Raw genomic sequence first — 16,147 nt, forward strand, 5'->3', positions numbered from 1 at the left:
TGTAATAAACGCTAATTCTTAAATGTTGCTTAGATATCTTAATTTGATCACTTTCTCAAAGTGCAATACTATGTTTTTCATTATTTGATTAGCTATGTGAATCTATGACTCACAATTGCAGACTTTTTCAAAGTTAAGATTGAATAAATAATATAGCTCTACTTACCAAATAGATTCTGCCATAAGTCCCAAGGCCAATGGTTTTGTCCAGCGAGAATATTCCAGTTGGATCCTGCAAAAAGAAAAAAAAAGCGTCCATCTTCTTGAGGAAATTCTAATCTGTCTTACTGCTTCAGAAAATGCAGAGGAAGACCCTAAATGTCATAAAAACCTAACCCTTGTCTGAATGAAGTCATTTGCAAAAAAAAAAAAAAATGCCATGAACATAAAGTACTTCCGTGATTAGTTACCATGAAACTGTAAAAAATATACACAATGACTGAAAATCAAGGCAAAATCATATTGCAATTAAAATAGAATTTTTAAAATATACCCATGAAACAATCAAATTATTCTTTCAATGTCTACTTTTTGAATGCTAACCAGAAAAAGTTCAATATGCAGCAATGATGTTTGGATACAAGTCCAGATGACTTACTTATACCTAGTATAGCAATTGTACAGAAACAAAAAGTAATCTCTTAAGTATGAATAGTAAAGATAAATCACAATGCCACAAAGGCAGCATTAAAAAGAAGCACCCAAATCTGATCTTTACATCAACTGAATACTTTTTTCATGGCAAAAAGTGATGTGCTCTGTGAAGTAAGCCTAAATGTGTTATCACAAAAATACATGTGTAAGGGTAGAGTGTTGTTATTCATTCTCCAACAGCTATCTTTCCTTTAAATATTGGTACCCCTTTCTTGTTCAATACAAAACATGTGATCTTGTATTTTATCCCTACCTGAATTCAGAAGTATATTTTTCTAGTTTAGAAAAGGAATATATAAATATGGATTGGTGCCAATTTATACACAAAGTGATGGGAAAATCATGGAAATGAATATGCCTTACAGAAAGCACATTTTATATAAATGCTGTTTAATCCTGCTTGAAAATACTTTGATCACTGTGATCAATGCAAGCTAGTAAGAAAACTTTCAGTGTGCCATCTAGATGAATTCAAGCATAGAATCCTTAATACTGGTGTGATATTTGTGTAATCCAGCAAAAACTATCATAGAAAAATGACACAGCTCTGGGATTCTGCCAGCCAAAAGTAATCAGTTGGACAAGAGTCAGGCAACTTGAATTTTAGCCCTAAGTCCGCTGTTAATTAACAACATGATTCTGGATAAGTTACTTACTTTCTCTGGGATTCAGTTTTCACTTATAAAAAATGAAGGTGCTGTTAGGTTATTTCCCAGTTATCTAAATCTAGGAAAAAAACAAGTTTTAACATTCTGAAATCCTGATTTCTCTCCTGGATTTATGCATCCGTTATGAAACAAAGCAGCAATCACATAGTCCACTTTGTCCAAGTGATCAATTCAGCTAATGCCTAGGGAAAACTATCGATAAAAACAAATAATTTAGGGGATATATTCCCATGTGAAAATGTAGAATTCACTTAAAATGATATTTGTTTAAAATCATGAACTAAAACTTGTTTATTACAGTACCCTTGGTATTAAATGCGGCGCTTTTGTTGTAACTGATTGAAAGATATGTAGGGGAACTTAGCCCACAAAGGAGTTACTCAGGACTAGCTTGACAACTTCATTGATTTAGCATAGTTCTTTGAAGGGTATTACTGGGAGATTTATTTTAGATATCACTATTGATAGAGAAATAGGCTCTTGCCATCTATCAAACCTAAACATGTTAATTCCTATTAGTACATCATTCTTTGCTGCAGTTAAGGCTGCATTTTAACTGAAAAATAAAACATAAGAAAATCACTGTTACGTGTATAATATTTAATTTTACTTTTTAAGCACAGCAGTCATAAATGTGTTTTCTTTTGCTAGTCCTCATTAACACAAATATCTTACTCCAATTTGAACTCAGATATTTAATAATCAGAAGAGACAGAAAAGAAAAGAAATGTAATAAAATACCTGCATGGAGGCCTTAGTTTCACTCTTTTCAGGCTATCAGAGAACTTTTCCAGTTAACAAATAGCTAAATTCTTAATTATTCTCATGCGCACAGTTAATGACATAATTTTCTTCAGAAATTTTTCTTCTGTTCATACAGGCACTTCAATTTGGTATTCATATATGATAAGGCTATACTGATTTCGCCAGTTTTATGTGGAATTCGTTTTGATTTTTCCTGTGCACGCTAGTATCTCTCAAGATTAAATGACTGTAAAACTGGGAAAACGAAGGGGAGGTGCGGGAAATGCTCATTGCCAGGCTGCTAATATGTAATTTCTCATACCTTGACGTACACTGCAAGCAAGTTTGTTCTGAAATTTTAAGGAAGGAAGCATGGAGAAAAAAAAGTCACCTCCCTTTGGTCACTGTAAAATGAAAGGTCCACATCACAGGCTTCCCATAATTGCTTGAACCTCCTCTCTGCCCTTCCACCGTGAGACAGGAAAAGCAGAAGAGGAAAGATGTCCATGTGTATGACTGCGAGATCAGTTTGTAGATTATCTTGCATGCTTTGGTGGCCCATTTTGGTAAAAAAAAAAAAAAAAAAAAGGAAAGCAACGAAGGAGAAAATCTAAGTTATAAATATTTTCTCAAAAAGAATAAAAACCTAAGTCTTAAAAATATTTTTTGAGCCATAGCTGTTAGATGTTTTATACTTTACTATCTTTCCCCATATCTAAATTACCTATTGCAAGTTTAAAGTCCTTGTCTGAAACCTCAAGTTTTGATTTGTTTCTATCTTCCAAATACTAGGGGTAGTGGAAAGAATGAGTACCTCAATGGCTCATGTTAAGAAGGGACAGGATGGGGAGGAAATAGGAAGTAAAAGAACCACTAGAAGGCAGTGTTTACTGGTCAAGGAAGAGACTTTTCAAAGTAGAGGCTGAGCTGATAGAACCAAATATGGTAGTGATTTAGGAGTAAGGAGAACTGATAGGAGGTCAATATAGGTAGCAAGAAATTTCTAAGTTAGTAAAGGAAAGTGAAAAATGGTATTCCAGTAGTAAAACTGCAAACAGAAGAAAAGAAATGCCATACTACCATAGTACCCAGAAGGAGATGGCAGAGGCTGTTCTTTTAGTTTTAACATTAGAACCAGTGGTTTATGAAAATAAATCACGGAAAGTGAACCTGAAAATGATGGATGTAATGAGGTACATTGCTGGAGTAAATTTCAGACATGGTTAGAAAAATGGAGTCCACAATCCAAGTGGAGAGTTTAGAAAACAACAATTTCTTTACACCAGCACTTCTCTAATGATGGGCTATACAGATTCTCCCTATGTGAGAATCTTCTAGAAAAGTGTGTTAACTGTAAAGATTTCTTGGGCCTACTATAGAATAATGAAATAAGTTTCTTGGGAGGGGTCCCCAAGACAGCTCAGAAAATTGATTCTTAGGCAGTGACATATGAAAACCATGTGCCCCAAAACGGGAAAAAATGACTGAGAAAATGGATTGAAGTACAATGTCATGCTAGGGAGATCCTTTGCATGTAATGGAGGATATGCTGAGTATTTCAATCCTTGTGGATTTGAAGGCAAAAACTGCTTCCAAACAGGAAGCTAAGGGACTTAATCAACTGGGAAGTTTCTTATGACTGAATGTGGAAAGCAGACTCTGTCTGGGTGGTAGAAGACCAGGAGAACTGGCAGTTATATTTAAATATAAACCTAATGTAATTCAAATATAGTTTTTGGATCATGTGCTATTTCAGATCACCTCTGTTACTACTGTCCTCAAGGGCTGTCTAATCCTGACCCCAATATAGATTAGGACTACACATGGCAGTGTCAAATACCAAGGCCACAGCCCTTAGGAATGTCATTACCATACTGGGCACAGAAGGCAGAGGGGACAATCATAATTAAAGACATGCCAGATTCAGAGAAGAAATAGTTTCCATCCTAAGGATTGAATGACACAGATGTACTAGGAAAAAAATATAGATATATATGTTTGTCTGTTTGTACACACACACACGCATATATATATATACAACCGACATTCAAGGAAAAATAAACATACTTACACATATACATAATGTATACATTATCTGTATATACACAGTTATATATATACACATTTGTTTATACTTATATAGAAAAGAAACACACCTAGGTCCCTGAGTATTGCAAATGGATAATGCATACATATATGTATGTATAAAAATAATTCTCTATATGATGATATATTAAGTCACATTTATTACAATTTTTATGTATTAAGATATAAGGCTTTGCAATTTTCTTTTCAAAAGGCATGGGAAAACCACAAATCTCTGTGCTTTCTCTTGTTTTAGCGCCAGTACAAAATATTTACTCAAAAGAAAACTGAAAAAAAAAATGCAGCAATCCATTAACAAACATAATGGAGTTAACCTGTTCCTTGCTGGTGATAATGTTGACTCATATTTTCTGCCTAACTTCAGTGCATTATGCAATAGTTACACAATTACATAAAAGTTAAAATCTTTAATTGTAAAAGTCATAAAATTATCTCACCATTTCTTGCAGAATCCCCACTCCTGCTGATTAAGCTTAAAAATTATATCTGTTTAACAACAAACAGTATCAAAAAAACTGCCACTTTTAAAAAAAATGCCAAATTGCAAAACAAGCTTGTCCTCTCTCCAGGATTTCTGCCATGTGGTCATTTGGCTGGCCAGCTCTACAAAGCGCATAAAGTATTCCTATTAAACTAGATCCATGTTTAATTACTTTCCTATAGTCTGCAAACTTCTTTTTGTCCAAAGATTCACAGTTTTAATCTGCCTCCAATAACTAATTGTTGCCAAATGGGTTTGCTTGGTGTTGGCAGATGCCAATGTTCTGACCTTCGCATAAGTCCTATTGAGGATAATTATTGAAAGAAATATTAGCTCATAAAAGTCTGTTTGCTTTATCACCTCATTTTGCATCAAGATGCAAACTTGAGACAGCTGAGTCAGGTAGCGCTTCACTTCTCTATGTACTTCTATTTCTTCAAAGTCTCAGAAAAGAAGCCGAATTTTACAAAATCACCAATCACTAAAACACACCTCAGTGACCAAAACCATGATGATGTTCACATCTCTGAAAATTCTATAGAAAAGAAATCTAAAGCATGGGCTGCTTTTCTGTCTGATCACTTTGTGTTTAGGGTGAGAAAAATTATGCAGAATTTGCTCAGTTAGTGAACACCTCCACAATGAAGCAAAGTAACTCCTGTATAAATATCCAGAAATTGTTAGATGCTGTGAACTTCATGAGCCTTTTATGAAGTCTGTACAATGGGATCAAACATGAATGGCCTGAAATCTTGTGTTTTCTTCCCACACCTCTCACATCCTATACCAACAATGTTTCTCTCCTCTGCTTCTCTCCCCCCCACCCCCCCGCATATCCTCACCCCAATCCTCCTCAAGAAAACTAGTATTCCACTGAGCTGCAAGGTGAAGATTGAAGCCATTCTGAAATGGGCTGTCACCAATTTTAACATCCAGGGACCATGGCTAGGCCACTTAGTCTGGGCTGTTTCCCCCATTGTGTGTGTGTGTGTGTGTGTGTGTGTGAGAGAGAGAGAGAGAGAGAGAGAGAGTGCATGAGAGAAACTTTCTTTCTTATTTTCACTGGGTTTGTAATTCCTTGTCCTATCATTTCTATGAGGTCTTCCCCATTTCTCTCTTTATAGTCAATTTTAGAAAGGAGCTTATTTCAGTTTACCCATGTGTAGTTTCATTGTATCTACCCTAACTATTCTAATTGTTGTTGTTGTTTTTCTCCTTCCCCACCATACAAAGAGAATGTTGGAAAAGAGTAAGGGTTCATGCATTTATGTTACAGTTATATTTGGGAGCAAACCTAGTTTGAGTATGAAGATTCTGTTTAGAAAGGAAACCACCAATTGAGGCATTTTATTCTGGAAATCTCATATATCCACACTGAAGGAATTCTGGGTGCATAAACTCTGGGAAAGGATTTCATTTTTAAAAAGTTCTGTTAGTTCTGTGACTGAAAGTCACATCAATAGTTGCCTTTGCTAATATTTGTGAGGCAACCTGTTTGTATTGAGGTGTGTGTGTGCGTGTGTGTGCGCACGCGCATGCGCACAAGTTTAGTTAATCATCAAGAACTATATGCTAAAATGCTACCTATATGCATCACTCACCTCTCCCTATGTACACTATTTTGCTGTAAACTTATATAGGTGAAGTATTAGGAATGCCCCAGTTTTGAGCAATGCAGGCCTGTCATCAGTAAGAATAAAATGTTTAAATGTCATATATATGCATGCATATATATGTGTGTGTAAAATAAAACTGAGGCTATGTAGCTTTGAATAGCTGTGTAACCTCAAGGTTAATATTTAGCTTCTCCCAAAGTAAGGAGGCCAGTGTCCTGCACTGCAGTTGCCTGGCGATCATTCCAGCACGGTGCCTGCTTGCTTCCCTTTCAGAGTCCAGGGGCCCTTTGCATTCAAGAGGGGGTGCAAGTGAAATGCCAATCTAAAAAGGGAACTTGAGAAACGGATTTGGGTGTGATCCAGTATCAGCCAGAAACCAGATGCCAATGAAATAAACGGTGCTGCTAAAATAATACGTCGACTAATAACCACGGCGATAGTAGCTCACCAATCAATTACAGCTCTGGTGGAAAAGCTGGGCATTTGAGAAAAAGAGAAGTCACAAACGAAAATCACGGGGAAAGTTAATCTGGAGAGCTGGGAAGGGTATTGCTCTTTTTTTTTTTTTAATTGGGGTGTGCAGAATTCACTTCTTTCCCAAGCAGACGTCGAGTTCCTATGCGCCCGCTCCCGTAACTCTAAATCAGGAACATTGCTCTGGCGAGAATAAGAAGATTTTAGAAAGTACTTTAGAATGTGAGAGAAGTGCCACTCCAATAAGTTAATTTTCTAGCCTTCTGACATGTAAAAGTCACCACGCGACGAAACTCCGTGGCTAGCAAAAGGAAGCAAGTCAAGGGGAAGCGGGTTCCTGGGGGGGAATAATCATGCTCTCTGAAGCCATGCGCTTTGGGGGGCCTCTCCTGGAACACAGCTGACCCGGTACCCAGGAAACTGCTAGCCAAGGACCACACTTAGAAAATGCCCCGCATTCGAGGACCCACAGGAACCCATTGCCACTTTTCCCTCCCGCCACTACTCTGCGTCCTTGCCTTTCCGTGAAGTTTGGCACAGCCCCAGGGACCAGGGGGCGCCTTTCCAGAATACCCGCACCCAACGCGCAACTCCCACGCCTGTGGGCCCCGTCGAAGTCCCAGCCTCGCTTGGCTACAGGGCGTTAGCTCCCTCCCCTGCTTAGATCCCGCAGAAAAAAAAAACTTACAAGAGCCGCGGTGGAGCCGCTGGGCGGGGGGCGTTTCTACTTACCGGCAAGTGCCCCAGATCAGTGACCTCCTTGTCTCTCCAGCCTCCAGGTCCTGCCATGGCTTCGAGAGGAATAGGAGCGGGCGACCAAGTTGGGCGCGCTCGGGGAGAGTCCGCGGGGGGACGTGGATGGAGGAGTTGTGGCGGGGAAAGGGGGGGAGGGAGAGGGAGAGGGCGGGCGAGAGGAGTGGAGGGGAGAGGGGTTGGTGGTGTTGGCTCAAGGAGGGGGGTGGAAAGTGGAGGGAAAAGAGCCCGGAGTGGAGGGAAAGCCGGAGTTGGAGAGGCGGGAAAGCAAGTTTGGCTAAGGCTAGAGGAAGAGTTGGAAGCGCCGGTCCTCGCGACGGAGCAAGCCGGAGGGGTGCTCGGCAGCGAGAGCGCAGCGTCTGCCCCGGGCAGGGTGCGCCTCTTTCAGGGTGGGGAGGGGGGCGGTGCGAGGCGAGGGGCCGGCGGGCGCTGCAAGGGGATTGGTGCAGCGTCACGTCGCCAGGTGGGCAGCCGCGCGCAGGGAGACGCAGGCGAGGGGCCCTCGGGCCAAGGAGGTGCTGAAGGACTATAACGGTCTGCAAACGGCCTCCGCGTGGCCTCCGCCGCCCTCCCGCCCCCTCCCAGGTCCGCGGCTGCGTCCGCCGCCCCCGCCCCCGCCGGCCAGTGTTCCACAGGAAACTTTTTTCCAGGCAGCTGCCAGCCCCGGAAAACCGGTCCCGCTCCGCGCCGCTCCCAGTCTGGGCCCCACAACTTTGCCGCAGTCCAAACAAGCCCCGTTCTCCCTTGTCTTCCCAAGAAACACTTGTGACTTTTTTTCTACTTGCCTTTTTTTTTTTATTCCTCCCCTCCTTTGAACACCGCTTCCAACCCTCCACCCCCCGACCACCGTCACAACACACACTCTGAGTTTCTTTTTGCCTCGATTTGTAAAGACATCAGCAAGTTCGAGAAGCAAAGCGACTAAGCAGCCAGGTTAGGGACCAGAGCTTGACAAATCCCTATGTGAGGGAAAGGAGGGTTCGAGATCGCCCCGGGGCTGCCACAATTCAACCTTCGAACCTGCTACTGGCCCTGGGCAGGACAACGCGGACAAGAGTCGCTGTGAAGTCCGTTTATCGCGGGCCGCTACTCCTTTGATTCTGGGCTAATTGATGGCAGACCCAGCCCGCTAACTGGCAGTCGCACCTGTTCACAGGTGCTTAGCTTTAAAAGACACCGAGAGCCTGCAGGTTCTGCTGCCCTGGCTTCTGAGTTTACAGATGCTGCATTCGCAAAACGCAACGTTACGGCGTGCTTCCCAGTCTACGGCAAATCCACTGCCTTTCATTCATTCTCTCATTCATTGCGAAAGCTTCTCAACGCCCTCCACGCCGGCCCCCGGCACCCCAGAGCACAGGAGGGTCCCATGTACAGATTCAAAAGAATCTTATAAACATTTAACCTTGAAACTGAAGGCTCCCCTTGGGGCATTTATGGGGAAGGGAGTCTGTGCGTAAAAAAGTAACCACACTTGAGGCTTTTGCATTGCAAAAGGGCATTTTAGAAAATGTCTCACTTTAGAAAGCTGCTTACTTTCCCTGGAGCAGAAACGGCTTTCTGCGCACCGGAGCCCTCCGAGTCGGAACTCCATGTGGAAGGGTTGTTTTCCTATTCTTCTTGTGCCTCATTCGGGATCTGCACAAATAACTGTTGCCACTGCTCTTGAGTGGAGCATTTCTGACCCGCTCTTGCAACTTTTGTATTTCTTCCCTTTGGATACTGATGGATATTGTTTATTTCGTGTCTGTTTCAACACCCGCGTTTGACCTCTTTACATTCCTCAAGCTCTGGGAGTCCTTCAGTTCTGTTTTACCCACAGCCTGTCTGAGGAGCCGGATCTCGCTAAAGAAAGAGAATTCTCCGGTAAGGAGTGCGGAGGAAACCAGCTACCAACTCTTCTGCAGCATAAACTTGGTTGTTCTGGACCGAATTTTCTTGTTGATTCACATATGATAAGCACCATCATAGAAATTATATTTTCCAAGGATTCTAATCTAGACAATTCCACCACACATCATTGGACCCCTTTAAAAGCAGAAATTTTAGAAAATTCCTAGATGATCATAAAACTCTTTTTGATCTTCCTCGATTCAGCCTGGAAATCAACATTTCCTAACTAGAGAAGGGCAGATGAGTTGGTGAAAAGAAAGTGACACTTTCAGGTAGACATCTAGATGTTAGTTTTTAAAGATCAAGCCATGGAATTAAGAAATATGGCATCCACAGGGACTCTGAAGAGAACCTCGGCTAATGGGAATAAGTGTTCTTAAGGCAGTTAGATTTTTTTTTTAAATAAACAACAATGCGGTTTGTTGAATGTAGGGTGTGAGGAAGTGTGCCCCGTGGCCCCCCAGTGGCAGACCGTTCTAACCTAACGGGGCAAGTGCAGACTGGGCCGAAGAATCCAGGCTAGGTCACTGGGCTCTCTTGTTGCAAGGCTCTGCGGGAGACTAGCGGCTTGGTGGACTCCATGAGGATTAGTCAGTCACATGCCTGGTGGGATAGCCTGAGAAGGTGGAGGGCAAGCTAGATATTTGACCAGAATGTGACAAAGTATCTATACATTTTTACACTTAGTATGATGTTGGGGGTGGGGAGAAGGGGGAACCCAGGCATGGAAAGTTTGCCTTGTAAGCTGACATTAGGAAGCTTTGTGTGGCTGGCCTTGGGAGGTTCAGTCCCGCTGGTCTACCAGAAGGCAAATAGATGGCCTCCGAGAAGGAGGAATCAAACCCCGAGCACAACCTTCAAATGGAGCATATTTTTCCAACTTCAGGGTATCTTCACCTTACCCCTTTCACACCCAGCAGTGTGTGTGTGTGTGTGTGTGTGTGTGTGTGTGTGTGTGTTTCTTTTTTCCATGGTCTCAAAATTCATAAAAATTAATACTGGCCTGGGCATGGTCCAGGAACTGGTCAAGCTGTGTTTTCCTCACAAGTGGCATCTCTCTGCCAACATGACAGGTTCTGCATTTTTTTCCCCACCACTTTCTTGAACCATTTGTAGTATAAAAAAGAATTCCTTTTGGTATTTCTTAATAGGTGCAATGCATCAAGCGCTTTTGTATATGACCTCCTTTAATTTTCCCAAATCAGTTTAGTATTATCCCCATTGCGTGGACAAGTAAGTCGAGGCAGAGGGAGATGAAGAAACTTATCTAAAACCTCACAACCAGTAATTGGAGGAGACTGGCTTCCAAGGCAGGCAGTGTGACTGCTGAGCCCACTTGTCAATGACCACTGGAGGACTGGTGAATATTTTGAGACTGTGTGAAGAGCAGCCAAATTCAGAAAGGCCTCAGGGTAAGAGAGATCAGATGACATTAACTAGGCTCCTGAGCTATCCAGTTCCCCATTCCCCCTTTCAGCCCTCAAGCCCTCCTCACAGAAATAACATGGGTTTTATAAAAAGAAGTGGGACCCAGACACGACCTTAAAAGTAACCACTGATCACCAACTGGATCACCTGATAAGGAAAAATCCTGGGTGTCAAGCTTAAGCAACTGCCTGAAAAATAAATCCAGCCATATCCAATGTTTTGAAAAAGTAAAACTCACTCCCGTTCCTTCCAGAGAGTTGTTGTGGGGGGAGTGGTCTGGGAACAAACCTTATTTATCGAGGACCTGAAGGAGACTGTGTTTGTGAGCAATCGTGCTTAACAGACCCGAGATGCTAAATAGCAAGGTTACAGACAATTTGCTCAAGTTGGTAGAATTTGCTGAAGCCATGGTGCCAAGGACATGGGTTTGATTCCCCAGGCAGTGTGTACTTCTCTATGCTTTGGCCTTTCATAGATGCTCCACCATTGCCCGTGTGTGTTAACTGGAAAAACAACTTCAAGGTAAGCACTTCCATCTTTGTACACAAAGAACTATAGACTCATTTTTATGTTAATTGCTAGTCTTCATACTTTGTAGATATTACACTGCAAGGGCATAGTTGTTTTTTTTTTTTTTTTTTTTTTAAGATTTACTCTATGTTTATTGCCAAAGCAGAATTACAGAGAAAATGAAAAACAGAGGGAAAAATCCATCTGCTGGTTCACTTCCCAGGTGGATGCAACAGCTAGAGCCAGGAGCCTCTTTCAGGTCTCCCACGTGGGTACAGGGTCCCTTGGTTCTAGGACATCCTCTACTCCTTTTTCCAGGCCATAAGCAGGGAGCTGGGTGGGTGGGAAGTGGAACAGCCAGGACACAAACTAGCGTCTATACAGGATCCCAGCAGATGCAATACAAGGATTTAGCCACTAGGCTATCTCACTGGGCCCTGTATGTGTATGTGTGTTAAAACTACAGATTCAAAAGATTCTCAAGAATTATTTTCTTCACACAGTTAAGACTGGCAATCTATGTCTTCACCAAGTATTTTCTTTAAAAGTGATCTGATAAAATGCACGATTGACACTTTCAAGTACATGGTCTCTTTTTATCTGTGTGGAATAAATTCCAAAATTCCTAGTGGAAGTGGATACCTAATACGCAGTGCCAAACTCTATATATACTATGTTTTCTCCTATGTATACATATTTATGAAAAAGTTAAAAATTAGGCACAGTGAGAGAGTAGCAACAATCAACTAATGAAAATAATGAGTTAGAATAATGTATTATAATAACATTTATTTAAAATGCATGGCTTGTTTATTTGTGAAATTTGCCATTTTATATTCTCAGACCCTGGTTGACACTGGTAACAGAATCTACAGAAAGCAGAACAGAGAGCAGATACAGAGCACTGTCGTACACCAAAAATGTCTATCATGATTGATTTTCCACTACTTGGCTACGTCACATATAAAATTGAATCAATCTTTCGAAAAATTTTGTTTGCACACGTTTGCTTTCTGCACCACTGGATCCTAGCTAGTGGGAATGGTAAAATAACATATGGCAATCTGGAAGATTCCCTGATTTGTGATTCTAGCTGTGGCATGTCCAGTGTATTTGTTTATTATTTTTATTTTATTTACTTATTTCTCATGATATGGTTCCACAGACACAGGGATTTCCCCCTTCCACTGCCCACCCTTGTTTCCCCCCATATTATTATAATAGTTTAGTCCATCAGGAACAGTCACAAGTCCAACATTCTGCTACTTCAGTGTGTCATGGCATTGTAGGTATAGACAATGGTAGGCAGTCTAGTATCCTATCGTCAAGATATACAGTATCTTCTAACATACATTTGAGTGACTAGGGCAGCCTGTTTGAAAGAACCTTAACAAGTTCCAGTAGAGTAAGGAATGTTCTTCAGGAACCAATGGGCTAAAGGACCTTCTGGAGTTTTCCTTTCTTTGTGGAAAGGCACTTTTCAATTGTAGGATAGACTTCTAGCAAAATTCCCAAGTCTCTTGCCTCCGCCCTTCTTGGTTTTTCCTATATACTGCTCTGCTGGGGACAAAGCAACAAGCCACCTAATATTTCTCAGGCTAAAGGTCATGAAATGCGCCTTCTAACCATAGTTTGCAAAGCTTCTGTTGCTTGTCATGGAATGCTCTTAAGCTCGGCATGATTTGAGCTATGCTTGTTTCTAAAATGAGGCCCTGGAAACTTGATCCTAGCTGAACATGGGTCTCATTGCTATTGAAAACTGGAATGCTATTCTGAAAAAAAAAAAAAAAAGACAATGGTTTCATAAGGAGAACTGAAAACAGATAAATTAAAACCAAAAGTCGTATTTCTGAACTTGGTCATGAAATAACCTTTTTTTTTTCTCCTCATCTTCCCTGTCATTGGTGGTCATACCATCGTTACACTGGAATTCCCAGTCCTGGAACTTCAGGCTACTCTCCTCTCTTACCAAGCACAATGTACATGTGAGCAAAACAATTTGTGGAAATGAAGCTGGAGCGTCAAGGCTTCTCATTGCCACTTCCACAGCCCTTGTAGTAATCCCAATAGTTCTGTGTGAGCACTTTATATTCCTTTTGGAGGGGGTGGATGTAGATCCATAATATTATAAAAGCTTCACATGTAACGAAACTTGAAATTTAGCCCCAAATGTACTATAGAGGGAATATCCCTGAAGCTTGACAAATAAGAGTTGCAAGAGCAATCCACAATTAGAAATATATTTTAAAGAAAATGACTAGAAAAGGAAAGGAGGAAGAGAATCACATTTTAAGTAATTATCCATCTATGTTGAAAGAAATACCTCATTTGAGCAGGACTGAGGATAAATAGGAGACAGGAAATAGAATAATGCCATCATGAATGTATGCTACATTCTGATGACAAGAACTAAATTGGCAATACTTTGTTTAATGTAGATCATAATACAGTGTAGTATAAAGTAATGTTGATAGTGCATTTTAAATGTTTTATTAGATTAGAAACATTTATAAAATGAATATATTGCTGCCTCATTATAGTGCAGTGGGTGAAGCTGCTGCTTGCCTCTCTGGCATCCCATATTAGAGTGCCAGTTCCCAGTCTCAGCTACTTTCCTTGCAATCCAGCTCCCTGCTAACGTGCCTGGGAAGGCAGCAGAGGCTGGCCTGAGTGATTGGGCCTCTGTCACACATGTAGGAGACCTGGATGGGGTTCCGGCCTTCTGATTTAAGCCTTATTGAACCCGAACTATGGGCTATTTGAGGAGTGGAACCAGCATATGCAGAGTCTCTCTCTCTGCCATTCTACCTTCAAATAGAGAAATAAACAAATTAATTAATAGATAAAAATAATATATGCCCATTTTAACAAGTCAAGAAATGCAAAAATTGAATGCAGAAAAATTTACTAGTACTTGCTATCTCCATTCAATCATACATCTTCACCACCACTCCCTCTACCCCATATGGTTAATATTAAGAATTTGTGCATATTGTCCACCATTATTCTCCACAATTGCAAACCTTCTGTAAAAATGTATACTCAGAATGCTCTCTCTCTATTCTCTTGTTCTACATATGCATATTTCGTTGGACGTTAACATATATAAGTGTTATCTTTCTATGCAAAATATATAGATACAATTGATTCAAAAATTATTCATTTTAGATCTTTTTTAAAAAAGAAAAAAAAATAGAATCCAATAAGTTCTTAAATTTCCATGCTGACAAGTTCATTTATCAGAATATAAAAAAATATGCTGGGAAAATTGCTATTTTGAATTTTGTTATGAGCTATATGGAAAAACTGGTTGGTGATTCAGAGCTTATATATGTGAAATAGAGTAACCATGCTATTTTAGATAGTTTAATGAAGAAACAAGTGAAGGTTGAGGTTAGAGGATTATATTCAAAAGGCTACATGAAATAAGGTGTTTTAAAACTTAACAAATATATTCTTTTTTATTCTTGTGCTGTTACGGAAATTGATAACCAGGAATCCTACACTTACTTATGAAAGAAGAACCTTTATTTTTTCCAGAGGGCATCAGCCTAGCTCACTCCAAAGGGCTGGGCCCTGATCATCTTTTTTCTTAAACTTGCTTGCTTGCTTTTTAAAAAAGATGTGTTTGTTTTTATTGTGAAGGCAGATTTACACAGAAGAGATACAGAGAGAGAAATATCTGTTGTTTCACTCTACAGATGGCTATGATGGCTAGAGCTGAGTTGATCCGAAGCTTGGAGCTTCTTCTGTGTCTCCCATGTGGGTGCAGGGGTCCAAGGACTTGGACCATCTTCTGCTGCTTTCCTAGGGCATAAACAGGAAGTTGGATGGGAAGTGGAGCAGCTGGGACTGATCCCGTGCCCATAATGGGACACAGGAGCTTGTAGTTAGAGGGTTTTCCAGATGGTCCACGGCGCCAGCCTCTTTTCTCAAATTTTTATAGGGCAAGTGTGTGGGCCTTTCTTGGGTGGGGAACAAGTAAACGTGAAGTACAGAAGCAAATATGTGGTGGTCAGCCTTGAGCTGTCATAATTTCTGGAACTTTCTGACCTGTTACAGTTCCAGGCATTTCCTTATCTGCTAGTTAACATTCTAATCTCTACCGGACAGCTGTGTAGGCCTGTCTCTATGTGACTCAGTGTAGGCTCATTTTAAGTGACCTTTGTGTAGGCCTGTTTTCTGACTCGGTGGCAGTGTTCTGTCCATCCCACCTTCCACCGATAACTCTTTAAAGGAATGTGGTCCAAGAGTAATTAAAAGAACAAATCAACAAAAGTCTGAATCTAAAATATGTGTGCAAATAGACAAACACACATACACATATTTAACATATAGAAATAATAGTCCTTTGGCTAGCGATGCAAATATATATCAGTTTTCCTGAAGATGCTGAAATGCTGGGAAATTAATCTTAATTGTTTTGATACTTTGTGTGTGCAGATATGAACTCCACATAAAACAGAATCATGAACAAGGATCACCCTCCTTGAGGTAGATATGGTGTGATAATTCAACAAATAAGATATATTTGACAAAGGAACTTTAATTCCTGTATCACTTACATATGAAAGACTACACTATTGTAACAATGTGGGGAAAATAAGTTGGGGGGAGGGAATGTGGGGGCATCCAAGACCCTACATAATTGGAACATAAAATTTGAAATAAAAAATAAATATAAAAAGAATAGTTGTCTGATTATAAGCTGTTATAAACAATATTGGGAAGACATGAGGCTAAAGATTTGAGAAAATAGTCAACCAAGAAAAAACTATTGTGATGCAGTTTATAGAGGAGAAAAAAAATGATATACCACGTTG

General features: G+C 40.6%; 1 protein-coding gene across 1 annotated transcript in view; it reads right to left on the bottom strand.

Annotated features, from left to right (window-relative positions):
* NRK (Nik related kinase) overlaps positions 1–7,532 on the bottom strand; it is a 127,412-nt gene extending 119,880 nt beyond the window's left edge. The window contains exons 1-2 of the mRNA XM_041000089.1: positions 7,476–7,532; positions 167–232 (exon numbers count right to left, since the gene is read on the bottom strand). Coding sequence (XP_040856023.1) covers positions 167–232; positions 7,476–7,532 — 123 coding nt within the window. The remainder of the gene's footprint in view (positions 1–166; positions 233–7,475) is intronic.
* Between the last annotated feature and the right edge of the window lie 8,615 nt (positions 7,533–16,147).

The sequence above is a fragment of the Ochotona curzoniae genome, unplaced genomic scaffold (assembly GCF_017591425.1).
Source record: "Ochotona curzoniae isolate NIBS_2020 unplaced genomic scaffold, NIBS_Ocur_1.0 scaffold_1852, whole genome shotgun sequence".
NCBI lineage: Eukaryota > Metazoa > Chordata > Mammalia > Lagomorpha > Ochotonidae > Ochotona > Ochotona curzoniae.